Source organism: Scophthalmus maximus, chromosome 18 (assembly GCF_022379125.1).
Source record: "Scophthalmus maximus strain ysfricsl-2021 chromosome 18, ASM2237912v1, whole genome shotgun sequence".
Classification (NCBI taxonomy): Eukaryota; Metazoa; Chordata; class Actinopteri; order Pleuronectiformes; family Scophthalmidae; genus Scophthalmus; species Scophthalmus maximus.
This window is the reverse complement of record NC_061532.1, coordinates 18,042,527-18,056,448: the sequence shown is the minus strand read 5'-3', so window position 1 is coordinate 18,056,448 and position 13,922 is coordinate 18,042,527. Positions and strand designations below refer to the sequence as shown.

The window sequence follows — 13,922 nt, the reverse complement described above, 5'->3', positions numbered from 1 at the left end:
TTTAATTATTATTAATTTAATGGTTTAATAATGAGCACAGAAAAGAAGCCATTAAAAAAAACCTAGGTCTTTGCATTGCTCGTTTCCCCCTGACAAACTGTACTAAAGTCCTGAATGAATTAAAAATCAAAAGAAAAAGTCAAATAGAAGTTAAATCTCCTCCTACGCTCGAGAGCAGGAACCAGCAGATGTCAGTCGGGCGGTCATCTTAATAATGAGCTTTAAACTATTAAGTGGATATGTTAGGATTATCAAGGTCACACTTCTGCACAGATGTTCTCTCTGCAAATGAGTTTCCCGTCAAATCAAGTCGACTAATCTGGTCTTGGACTTGGACTGAAGGAAAATCTAAATGAACTTAACTTTTTTTTTTTTTGGCAACACACACACGCACACGTCTTAAATAAACATGAATGAAGAAATAGATCAAAAGTTGCAGCTCTGGATGGATCAACTTGCACGTCACAAGCTCTGGAAACTAACTAACAACTTTTCATAAGACACTGGGATTTTCAGTGCATTTCATAAACGCCTGCAGGATCTCGAAGCGTTCAATCTTTTCCCCTTTTCACTTAATTGTTTGACCTTTTAAAAGTGACCGTCATCGAAAGTGCAGGGGCTTCACAAAAGTAGCCTTTAAAAATGTCTTGATGAAACTTGCAGATATCCCCGAAACTGATGCAACTAGTGCCACAAGAATGCAAATTAGCACATGACATCATCCAGCCTTCACCAAAAAAAAAAAAAAAGAAGAAGAAGAAGAAGCAGCAGCAGCGGCCCGGTCTGAGCTTTATTTCCACATGTGCAGGATTAACTGCAGCGGGACATTCCGAGTGTGTCCGTCAGGAAAATTTTAAAATATTTTCTTCAACTGGTTTGGTTCAGTTGCCTGATACCAACAGTGTTAATGTGGTGACTCCTGCCACCGACGGATGATGTGGAGCGTCTGAAACGGGCGCTGCCTCCTTAGACAAACAACTGACCAGAAACAGAGGCTGGGACGGCAGCGCACACACACACACACACACACACACACACACACACACACACACACACACACACACACACACACACACACACACACACACACACACACACACACACACACACACACACACACACACACACACACACACACACACACACACACACACACACACACACACACACACACACACAGTGTAACTGTAAGGAAGGGGTTCTCATGGAACAGCTAAGATCAACAAATATGAGCGGTCGGAGCAGGGTGTGTGTGTGTGTGTGTGTGTGTGTGTGTGTGTGTGTGTGTGTGTGTGTCTACACTGACATCATCCATCCACACAGCATTACTGAATTGTTCTTTTTTTTCTTCTTCTTGTTGTTATTGTTCAGATTCTCCACCAGGCTCTACCAGGCGGGTGGGGTTGAGGACAGGGTGCAGCTCAACTGGGGGGTTTGGGGGTGGGGGGGGTAACCAGCACCAGATGAGTGAGAGGAGTGGAGTTCGGACAAACGCAGGCCCGTCTGATCAAGTCCGTATGAAACTGCTTCTGTTTGGTCGTCTGGCAGCTCATCGCTCACGGAGCCGTGACGACGTCTCTCAGATATGTTGGAGCCCGTTTCACCAGCGAGAGATGTTCATGGTGGTTGTAGTTGATGAGAAAACTGAGACTTAAAAACAATGAACTGAAAGACAGCGGAAAAAGAGCTCGAACGTTGGATGGTGGTTGTACACATAGTGAAACGTTTGGTTAGCGCAGCACTAACAGCTCCTATCGGGCTCCTCACGGACACTTGCACCGACGGATCACACCCTCGTCAGCGACGCCGATCCATCTGAGGAGCATCTCGCGCACGGAAAGAATTTCACGTGGGATTTGAACTCGGCCGAGCCCCGGAGCACGAGCTGACGCGGGGGTGGACTCGGTCCAGTTCCACACTCCCTTTTTTCGGAGAAAGTCCTGCCGAGCCGCCCGTCTGCACATCTGCAGTCGCAGTCGCAGGCTTGTTGCGCTGTCACACTTCTCACGGACCACGGACGCCAAAAGCCAGAAGACATTTCAACACGAACAAACATCGGCGCCAAACTATTTGTGGTCCCCGTCTCATGAGTTACAGAACGTCACTCGGGTCTTGTGTTGGGTGTAGGAGAGTGTGTGTGTCTGTGTGTTTGCAAAGGGTTGTTATGTTGGTAATTACGTTTTAACGATAAAAAAAAGAAAAATACTTTATGACGATACGACCGACCATCGGCATTTTTCCCCCATTAAAACTCGTGATTGCTGTTTCACCATTTTTGTCAATTCATAAAACGCTGGAAACACATTTCTGCTATAGTCTGATGAAAGATTCCTCCCATGAAGCTTCGTAAAATCAGACCACTGTTGCTTGACTTAAGCGCCAACTAACAATTACCTTTTTTTCCGACTAAATGGTTAATTCTTTTAGCTATAAAATGTTTTTCCAAAGTCATTTTTACATTGCACAGTTTTTTGTTTTTTCGTTTATGTAACCAGCTTAAAGTTTCACAGGGTTTCAAATCTTTTTTCCCAAGAGGTCAACTTAAAGTAATTGTTAAAACAAAGATAACCGCCAAACGTCGTATGAAAATACAAAACATCCAACTACAACGTGAAGAGAGAACACAAATATATAGTTAAATTGGAAGACAAAATCCATTTTAAAGCAAAAAATGGGCACACAATTTCAGAACTATCTGAAATAAAGCACAAACAATCCATTTAAAAGCAAAAATGCCTTGAATGCACCAGCAGTTATAAACTATGAACGTATCAGGTCCTTGTTGGAGGAGAAACGTGAAGCATATTCCAAATATTTTAACTCCGACTCCACCCTAATGAGGGGAGCTGACATACGCATGCAACAAAAATAATACGGCCATATTGGTTTTTGATTTGTGCACAGGTAAGGGGGAACCACATCAAGAAAAAATAAGAAATTGCAATCACTAATTCAACATATTTCAAGGTTCTTCAGTGTATTTTTATTTTGTGGCCACTGACTTCACTGCCACCTGTCTGACCAACATGTGGCGCGCGCGCGCACACACACACACACACACACACACACACACACACACACACACACACACACACACACACACACACACACACACACACACACACACACACACACACACACACACACACACACACACACACACACACACACACACACACACACACACACACACACCGTCGCCTCCATGTTTTCCCTCATTGTGGGCCACGACTTTAGACATTGATCTGCAGCAAAGCACCATGGGAGCTGGTAGCGAGCGGCGCGCAACAACACTCACTCAGTCATTGGGTCCCTGACTGCTGTCTGATCCTGCGAGGTCAACGGCGGGTTAGCTCCCAAGTGATTGGCCTGCAGGGAGGCGAGCAGGTTGTGACTGACAGGTGGACGAGCAAATCAGCTGGCTGGGGAGAAAACATTTTTAAAAAAGGGAGGGGGAGGGGCATCGCAGAGGGGGGAGGCGTGCCGGGGCCTCCGGGGAGATTAACATGGTCTGACAGGCTGACTGGAACAAACACACACACATTTATAGATACACAGACACACAGACACAGACACACACACACACTCATAGAGCTTTGAGGGCGGGCAGCTCTGCTGAGCACACACAATACACTGCTTGTTTTAGAACAAGAGGAAAAAGAGAACAGATAGATAAGAGAGAGGCCAAATCACAGAGAAGGAATGTGTGTTTGAAAGAGGGAGGGAGGGAGAGACAGTATAAAGAGAGAGAGAGAGAGAGAGAGAGAGAGATCATGAACCACAGGTGCTTCCCGACCAACATGCTTCCGCCGAGAGAGAAAGTCCCGCTGTGGCCCTTAATGGGAATTCCATGACTCTTCCACGAATGTCCTTCTCTTCTCTTCTGGGTTTTCTCCACCCGAGTTCCACGGAAAGAGCTCTCGGGCTTCGAGAATTACTTTTGAAAAACTTAAGCTGAGAAACACACTTCAAATTACACCCATTTCTGGTAAAAAAAAAAGTAATAATAAATTGCAGAACATTCCCCGGATTTTTTCCACGGAGAATCTCTCAAGTTACCCAAATCCGTCTGTGTCCGGAATTCACCGCTCAGAAACTCTCGGTCGCATTCCACGAATTCCCGCAGCGGCAGGAACCCTGAAAGCGATGACACATTGCCCAGTGGGATCGTCAAACACACGCATACACGCGCCATGCTGCTGATGTGTTATTCCGGAATTGCTTACGGAGCGTTTTACATATATCGATCAGATTTCGGCAGCACAACCCGAGGATAATTAACTGCCTCCGCAGCGGAGAGACAAGACTCACCGGGTTCAATTTAAAGACTTAAAGGAACCTGTTAATATAAGTAACAATCAATTATTTGACATATTTCACAACCTAAACAAATGTGTACATAGAAGAAACTGCCATCTGAGACCTTATAAAATCCTAAAGCCTTGAGATGATTCCACTGGAGGAAAAGGTTTTCAGGATTCTATAAATCTGTGTTGGGATACACAACAAAGTGAGTACGGCATCTAACACCGGGCTTGATGGCACACGCTGAAAAATGAAAACTACCTATAATTAGTAAGTCTTTGCGTCACGATTGTCGGCTCTCCCTGCGGCTGCAGTTTGTCAAACTAAAGCCGACTTCCTTGGCGTTAAGACTGTAACTATAACAATAATTTCCCCCTGGGATATTAATAATAAATATTGTCCCACTTAGCACATTTGATTTTTTTTCCCCACTCGTGACCCACGTTGAGCCTGGATCACTGCTCGGGAGGCAGGAGGTGAAACTTCCAAACCTGGCAGGGAAATAAAACAGGGGTGATAAATATCCGGGGCTGTCCGGGCGCCGTGAGCTCATCCTTCTGCTTAACAGGCAGCAGCCAATAAGAGCGAGGACGAGCACGGCTTCATCGATTACAGTGAACGACGTGATTAGATGCTCACATGTTGATCAAATGAGTTCTGAGTGTGATTCTTGAAAAACGTTCGGGCTGCAACTAACAATTATTTTCAGTGTATCAATTAATTCAACTGATTCATATTCTTTTCTATTAAAAAACACTCGTACAAAGTCGCCCATTCAGTGCACAAACATTCACACAGGACACAGAAATCCCCACAGTTGCTTCACAAATTAAAAATAAATCAAATATCTATGGCTGCAACTAACGATTCATTTCACTATCAATTAATCTGACGATTATTTTCTCGATTGATCGATTAGTTGTTTGATCCATAAAATGTCGATCGTGTTTACCAACACTCCAAGATGATGTTTCGTTTTGTCCACACACCAAAGATATTAAGTTTGCTGTCACAGAGGAGCTAAGAAACCAGAAAATATTCACATTTAAGACGCTGAAATCAGAGAACTTTGACCCGAGTCAAAATAGCTGGCGATTGATTCAGTAGTCGATTACTAAACGATTAACTGTTGCAGCCGACTGACCGACTTTAAACAAATACAGGGTAATTGTCGGTTCACAAATTATCTGAGATGTCGGAACAAAAAAAAAGCATCGGCCCCTTTCATGCCGTCAAAACTGGAGGGAAACCCGTCAGAATGAAACGCGCCCACAGCACCGAGCGAACATGACAACTCACAAAACCACAAAACACCCTGCCACTGGTAAACACTCAAGGTATTTTTGTCACAGGACTCAATAGAAATATGATCAGGCAGTGGTTGTTTGATGGTTGATCGTTCTGCCTGTGCATTTGTGCGTCGTAGAGAGATCGAGGGGCCGTAACTCTGCCGGACAGGTTGTCGATCTTTTGCCCTGAACCTCGGTGGACACACACGCGGACACACCCGCCGTTTGACCATGACATGTGACGCGCAATCGCACATTTACAGCCTCGGCTGGTGGGGATGACACTCGGCAGATGAGCCCCGGCAACGGGGACAGCGACAGCATAGGCGGACAATCGGACTACGACGTCATCAAAGAATCTGGAGAAGGCTTGTTTCTCTCTTTTGATGCTGTTGATGTTTTCACTGCACTGGTCGGAGCTCGAGCTCGCAGCCTCCGGTACGGGGAGACGGACGTGCTAACCACGAGGGCTGGGCGGCTTTCACGTTTTTACACCTGCCGTCTTAATTATTCTGGAGTTTTAAAGCGCCTAAAACTGACTCCGGGCCTGCGTTGTAGACTGGAAGGGAAACGTTTGGAATTGATAACGCCTTCATCCACATTTGCTGCACGACAAGAAATCGCTCGTCTGTACGCGAGTGGTCACGCGATATATGTTTTCAGTTGCGTTAGTATCGACGGGGATTTAAACTGATACGGAGATGAACCGCTGGTCTGGACGCTGCTGTAGAAAACTAGAAAAGCAGAAGAACACTGGCGGTTAAACCAAAATGTACTTGAGGAGATTCCACACATGGAGCTTTATACCTGCTGTGTGTGTGTTTACATTCATCCAGAGAGCTGATAAACGTTCTGGTGCTCCTTTCCATTACCATCCTTCTAAGACATCATGCGTCATGCACCTTTTTCTCACTTCAGTTATCAGCCAGTCCAGGAATTCAGCTCCACACTGAAAACAAACGCGAGCGGCAAACCAGCAAAAAAGAGCGGACTAATCTCCACAGAGCAACATTTTAAGAGTTTTTTTCGTGTTAGAGCCTTTTCACACTCGGTCATAAATAGAACCTCAGGAGACGCGTTGGAGCCACATGTTGAAAAGGTGTTAATGCACCCGTCTGTCCGAGAGACATAAATAAGCTTCAGGCTGCCTCAAGTGGAATGAAGGTCTGAAAGCATGATGCTGAAATGGGACGTCTATCCGTCTCCTGTCTCGCTAAAGACCCGAAAAATGTCTGGCGAGTTCAGAAGGTGCTTCGAGCTGCTGTCGCATCAGTCTGACTCCTGAACGACCTACAGGGGTCAAGGAGAGACAGAGGGCGGGACACGCTGGTGACGGCAGATGGGAAATCCGCCTTAGACCGGACCGCCTCATTTTGGTTCGGCCATCAAACGCAATTGATGGCCGAACAGAGATTGATGCACTGAGCTGTCGGCTGCTCTGTGTGTGTGTGTGTGTGTGTGTGTGTGTGTGTGCGCGCGCGTGTGGCCTCTTGTAGTTGTGGCTGAGGCCAGCGGATCTGTAAACCAGGCCTCCACTGCGCGGGTGCCAAAGACGCTGCTACTATCACCGGCTGCTCCAAACAGGTAAACACCAGGCCGACGGAGACCTTTGAGTCGAAGCCAGATAAACAACCCAGACGCCAAACTCGGCCCCACTGCAGTGACGCCGTTCTTTCTTTTGTTTCACACAACTTCTGTTTGAGCTCCAAAGCTCCCAAAGAAAAAGGAAAGACAAGAGAGGATTAAGTATCTAAATGCACAACAACATCAGTGCCGGTGTCCCTGGAAAAAAAAAAGATGGCGCGTACCATCTTGGAAATAACCGGTGAAACAAAAAGAACATGTGATCGCCGTGCATCGCTGTGAAAAATACAACAGTCATTCCTCCTGGACCACAGGAAACCCAATATCTCCACACAACACACACTTCCTGCCCAGATTCCTGCTTCCTGAGCAACGGACGGAAAGGAGGGAGTGGTCGCTGATGTCACAACGGGTCGGCTTAAATGCTGCGTTCACATCCTATGGGAAAGAAGGTGGATATGAGCTTCCTCCCTAGTTTAAAAAAATGCCTTTCACCTCGGATTCCAACGGCAAATACTAAGTGAAAACAACTGGCTCCTTGGTTTTTCATTTCATTAGAATTGAATCGTCATTGTGACAAAAGTAAACTGCTGTGATTTTTAGTTTCAGCTGATCGTGACAAATAGAGAAAAGGAAGAAACTTCATTTATTTCCACAAGGAGCAAAAGCAACAACAAGACAAGGCTGCACTACTGGGCAGTGAAAGTTTTTTGCAACGCAGCAGTGAGGAAACCATCGACCAGATGTGTGGTCACTCTCGCCATAAACCTGTAGCCTTCAGTCTGGTGCAGATGTTACACACCCAACCCTCGCGTTTGTCAGTCTTTCCACTTCGAGGAACATGTGCTACAGTAAGAATGGGAAGCTGGGAATAATGTCTTTTTAATGATTATAAACACTTTGCCGTACAGCGATGCAACACATAGGGCAGTAATAATTATATGTTCACCAAACAGTTTTCTATTCTATTCTAATCTGACCCTATCTAATCCAATTCTAAATTGACATCCTTTCAAAGCAGCATTCCTGAATTGTCCCTCGAATTCAGACCAACCTGTAGAAATTGTCCATTAAACTAAGGTGAAATGAGAGCATCCTCCACACCCAACAGTGTGTCCCGCTATATAATTTTTGCAGCAACAGCCATGCAATGTCTTGGACGTTGTAGTTACAAGACTCTGCGGAGCACTAAATTCAGTAAATTGAAATTACGGATACAGGAAGTAGAGTCACGTGGCAACTCACGGCTGACGGGAGAGGGAGAGACGGAGAGAGGGAAGAGGAAAAAGAAAGGTACACACCGACGTACTACGTGGACGCAAAACAGCACCAGGTTCCAAGACTGGCCAATGTGCATACTGGGGAAAATCCGGCAGTGGTGCCCCGTCAGAGGCTGAAAATAATCCTTACGGAAACATGCCCATTCAGCTTGTTGTGCTCCACAGTCATTATCATCATCTCGTGTACTTCTGTCACAGCAAACTGCAATTACAAGAGAAGCTCCGTGGCTTTCAGAGTGCCTACGATGTCATCTGGCTGGTTTCAGGAAGAAAAACCCAAGACATTTTATGAGCAGGCTTTAGTTATAAGCATTTAAGATAAAGTCAACAAGTAGAAACACCAGCCAAAAGTAACAAAGATTTACCACCAGGGCGTGTTTGACTGAACAAAACTAACATAAGTAGAGAATCATGAGCTAATTTCAAGTGTATATTTAAAGGCATGGTGTTTAAGGAAAAATAAATATTCTGTATTGTATTTAATTAAAAAAAAATCAATCAGTAACCTACTAGCTAACATGCAAGTCAAGACTCAGAGAGAATATAAGAAGAGCTAGAAAAGAAATGTGCAACATGCCCTGCTTGTATTTATCAGTTAACAGAGATATTGAGAGTTTTGTGTCTGGTGAGGTTGATTTGGTGGTGCAGGTCTTGTTCTGAGCAAAATCCAAGCTGCTGTTCCAGTTTTAAACCATAAGCCTCTGTTGAGTTGGTCAGGGGGAAAAAAATACCTCAAGCCAGCACTCAGGACGAGTGGAGGATCTTTAAAACAAAAAAAAGGTACAGCTCAACAGATTTGACTTCAAATCAGTTCAAGTCTGATAATAAGATTCAATTCATCTGAGCGGGGGGACAACACACTCAAACGGGAACTAACAGCATCATGTAGCCACAACTTCAAACTGCCCGTGTAGACGAAAATGTCAGACCTGCCTGGTTAACAACATCCCACGTAATTACTGGCTGAAATAGTAACTTCTACCTGATAATTACAAGAGTGTTACAGCCACTTCCTAAAGCCTGATACACACTGCCTGAGTGCACAGTGGCTGACTGACTGCTGAGATTACATTTGTAAGATGATATGCACTTGTCTGCTTGTCCTGCACAGCATGTGTCGGTATGTTCATGTTTTTGATTATTCGATTTTTTAGATTTGGTTTTTACGAGTCGTTATGCTTCACAACATGTAAAAAGCCCTGCATGCTGAATAATTTTAAAAATGGCGATTGTGTTTCCCAAAACCCCAAAATGATGTTTTGTTTTGTCCACACAACAAAGATATTTAGTTTACCATCATTGAGGAACAAAGAAAACCAGAAAATATTCATATTCAAGAAGCTGAAATCAGAGAATTTTCACTCGAGAACTAGAACCTGATTATCAAAACAGTTGGCAATCGATTAATTTAGTTGTCGATTACAAATCAACAACTGTTGCAGCTCTAAATCAAAATTTATGCAGATTTTGGTTTCCAATTCTGCCCGTCACTCCTGAAACTTTGCCTAGGATCTTCTGCATTTGTTTATATATCAGAAGTTATATTTGGCACGATTCTGATGTCAACTTCTCCCTCATGCACAAGGAACTGTTGGATGTCAGTGTGTGTGTTTTCCTGCAGATGCTGCAGACTGTGTTCACAAATCTAAAGGCAGCGTCTCTTCTTCCAGCACTAAAAACGTCTTTTTTTAGGTGACTTGTTACCGGTTATTCAATATCTCCATATTGTGAATGGCTGTGGTCTACTGCGGATGACAGAACTAAACCAGAGGTTCCATTCACAAATGTTAAAACACTGAACGCAACGATAATAAGATATGAAAATGCTTCACAACCCACCACCAATATCTCACACAGCACTCTGTGTCCAATAATCTTTTCATTGTAGCCTCATGTTCTCTTTTAAATGGGAAGTGTAAAAGCCAGAGCATAAATAAAAAACTGAAGCAAAGTAAACTTTCCCACAATCTTTTTCTCCCAACTAAAACAAACGTTTGCATCCAAACTGCAGTCTATTGTTCTGTACATATTTTGAAGCCCACCGTTTATTGAATTCTGCAAATAATACAGCCCCTGCCTGCTGTGAACCCCCCCCCCCCCCCCCCCGTGACACAAGAGTACCTGTTATGTTATAATGAGCCTCCACAGCAGGACTCGAGTCAGTTTGGGCTGCGAGATTAAAAAGTTTGAGAACCTTTGCTCCAGACTAATCGCCCATGCGCGGCTAATCTAATCACACGAATGATCTCACCGCTCTCGGTGTAAGGTTTTGGTCTGAAATTTAAAAAAAATTAAATGATCAGATATGTCGTTTCTGTGCGGTAACCTGAGCGTCAATCAAAAGATGTTACTGTAGTTTAGTTTCATGCACAGTGAGTGTATTTCCTGCACACAGCCACACACTCGGTAGCAGTCTAGACTGTGTGAAGGACACTTGTTCAGCTTGGGGTGGGGGCTCTACCAGCTGACATATGGGGGGTGCGGGTGTGTGTGGCGTGGCAAGGAAGGCCAATGCATCTGCTTACATTTAATCACGTTCTACTGCACTCAACTCTGAACCGTCTTCAGGCAACGCTGCCTTGTACAGTGAGGGACTAAGGAGCCCGGAGAACGGGCGGCACTGGGTTAATCATTCCTCACAGAATGGAGAGGTTGTGCAAGTGTGTGTGTGTGTGTGTGTGTGTGTGTGTGTGTGTGTGTGTGTGTGTGTGTTTATGTGTGTGTACTTCCAAAACCCCGGCCAACAACTTCAATCCTGATAAATTAATCGGCTCAAGAAGAGGAGGAGGAGAGGGGGACCCGGTGCCCCCACCAGCCACCCATGCACCCTTATCCAAGGAGGAGGTTGGGGGGATGGTGGTGGACTGCCCGCCGAAAAAAAACTGGAGCTGACACCACCACAGTCAACGCAGTAAATCAGAACTACTTAGCCATGAGATGCACCGGTTAAAACGGGTATGGTTGGATGGGTATTGACCAATCGCTAGGAGGACTAGAAACATCACCAGGCCCCTATGTCTGACGTCTCTGAACACCCTTCGTGTTTTTTTAGTAAACAAAACCTAGAGTCCAGACAAGGCTAATTAAACACACCGGCTTCTCCAATGTGAAGAATGAATAATAATGAATTATTGCTCAGTCAAAAGAAGCTGTTTTTGCCAGTAGGACAACGGCAGGACAACGTGACGCGGTCTTCTTAGGCCTGTCACGATAATTACGTCAGCGACTTATCGTACGATAAATGAATATGAGCTGAATCATTTTTATTGATCTCAATAACACCCATTGTGTTCACATGCTTTGTTGACATAAGAATGAATGTGTCAACAATAGCAAAGTGTCGCTGCTTCTGTCCTCTCATCTGTTCTCGTCGTATTATTAATCAATTACTGGTTTTGGTCTATAAATGTCAAAAAAATATGGATGGCTCAGTATTTTTCTAAACGCACCATGTGTCTTCAAATTGCTCGTTTTGTCGGAGGCCTGAACTCAAGTCTAAACTCTGGATAAAATACTTAGGACTTGCACCAACGACGAAGCTCACCTGATTCAGTTTTTTAAAAATGGTCTTAAAATGACGGTTAATGTCGATTATCGCAATTATTTTCGGGACGATATATCGTGCAACAAAAAACTAGTTATCGTGACCAGGCCTAGGTCTTCTGGCACGCTGCAACGAGCAGGTGTATTGGCAGCAACATGCATGTTGCAAGGAGCAGGTTGATTGCTCGCAACATGCATGTTGCAAGGAGCAGGTTGATTGGCAGCAACATGCATGTTGCTGACAGGTCGATTGGCAGCAACATGCATGTTGCAAGGAGTAGGTTGATTGCCAGGAACATGCATGTTGCAGACAGGTCGATTGGCAGCAACATGCATGTTGCAAGGAGCAGGTTGATTGCTAGTAACATGCATGTTGCCCTCCCTGGTGTAAAGCATCTACACCCGAGCTTGTTTGCTAATACTTTAAGCTTTCATCGAGTTTGCCCTGCGTATCAAACAACCTCGACGTGTTCCTGGGGGTGGTTGTCAGCCATTGCAGACACTGCTACTGCAAGCCCGGCTAACACAGGACAGCTAGCACACAACCAACACACATTAGCCACAGATACTTGTGTGTGTGTGTGTGTGTGTTCCATCCCACGATGTGTGTTACACGGAAGTGGCATTGATTGGTTCTTTCACACAATGCACGGGCTAGTGGGGTTTTTTTTTTTGCTCTACAGGTCATAATGTGCTCACCAACTAGCTCCAGCTAGCCGAGCCCCCCTGATAATTGCCGTTCCCTCTTGTGGGTTTTTTTTTAACAACACGCCAAACTCCATTCAAAAATCTGTCACTTTAGAGTATCCTCTCTTTACACATTTCTGGAAACAAATCTCAAGTTGTTGGATAAAAGTCACAAGTGTTCACTTCAATTCCGGCATATTAATTTCGCTCCAAGTGTCTGTAAAAGTGCTAATTATTCATGCTACCTGCCCAATGTACAGCTGTGGGCGGTAGCTAGTAGCTGGTAGCTCGCTCCGTTTGTTTGAAATGCTCCTCAAAAAAAAAGGAGGGATTTTAACCCTGAAAAGCGGGCACGTAACTAACTCACCCGGTTCGTCATAATGCCAAAATATATATTCGATATAAAAACAACCGTGTTGTATAACGTGTGTATATTGCTACGTAGTTAAAATCGGCAGATTTTTCGATGGAGTTTGGCTGGCGCCCGCCCGCCCGCCCGCGTTCCCACCCGGCGCGCACCGGGACGAACCGCCGAGCAAATCGAGCGAACCGCGAACAGCTCGGCGTTTTCATGGATTCCCGAACCCGCGGCGTCCGTCACGGTGAGTGTGCGTGTGTGTGTGTGTGTGTGTGTGTGTGTGTGTGTCCCTCCCGCTCCCACCTTCACCCGGGAGAGGGCCCCGCCGGTCCGCGGCCTCTCATGCCTCTCCTTACCTCGGTGGGGCGGCTGATCTCGAACAGGTCGAGCCGGTTGGCGTTCCAGTGGTTGATGATGTCGGCCAGCTTCCTCCTCTCCTCCTCCCTGCTCCCCGACATGGTGGACTGCGCTTCTGACCCCGACGCTCCGTCCGACCCGGCCCCGGCCGCGCTGTCGGATACGAACTTCCCGCGACGTTTAGTCCACACACGGAGGAAGAAGACGGAGACGCCGCCGCGGACACCGGACGTTCAGGTGTGTTGTGTCTGTTCCTCGCCGGGACTTGAACCGCGTCTCTCTCCGCTCAGCGACCGACCGACCCGCTGTCTGGCTCTGAGCTGCTCCGCGCTCCCGGTGCGGCTCCGCTCCGCCGCGCGCTCCCGCTGCTATGGACGCATGTCTGTGCACGCGCAAAAAAAGAAAAAAAAAGAAAAAACTGCTTGTTAACCGTTTGCGGACCGTGACGATGAAGATGATGAAGATGAAGATGAAGATGCCGCGGCACTAAACACACTCGGGTGAGTTGACAAGAAAAAC

General features: G+C 45.6%; 1 protein-coding gene across 22 annotated transcripts in view; it reads right to left on the bottom strand.

Annotated features, from left to right (window-relative positions):
- afdna (afadin, adherens junction formation factor a) overlaps positions 1 to 13,713 on the bottom strand; it is a 74,723-nt gene extending 61,010 nt beyond the window's left edge. For 11 of the 22 annotated variants that reach the window (XM_035617105.2, XM_035617119.2, XM_035617112.2 and 8 more), the window contains exon 1: positions 13,403 to 13,713. In XM_035617105.2, the coding sequence (XP_035472998.2) occupies positions 13,403 to 13,504 (102 nt within the window). In that variant the 5' untranslated portion in view covers positions 13,505 to 13,713. The remainder of the gene's footprint in view (positions 1 to 13,402) is intronic. The other 11 variants (XM_035617120.2, XM_035617116.2, XM_035617114.2 and 8 more) reach the window with 3 other exon arrangements.
- Between the last annotated feature and the right edge of the window lie 209 nt (positions 13,714 to 13,922).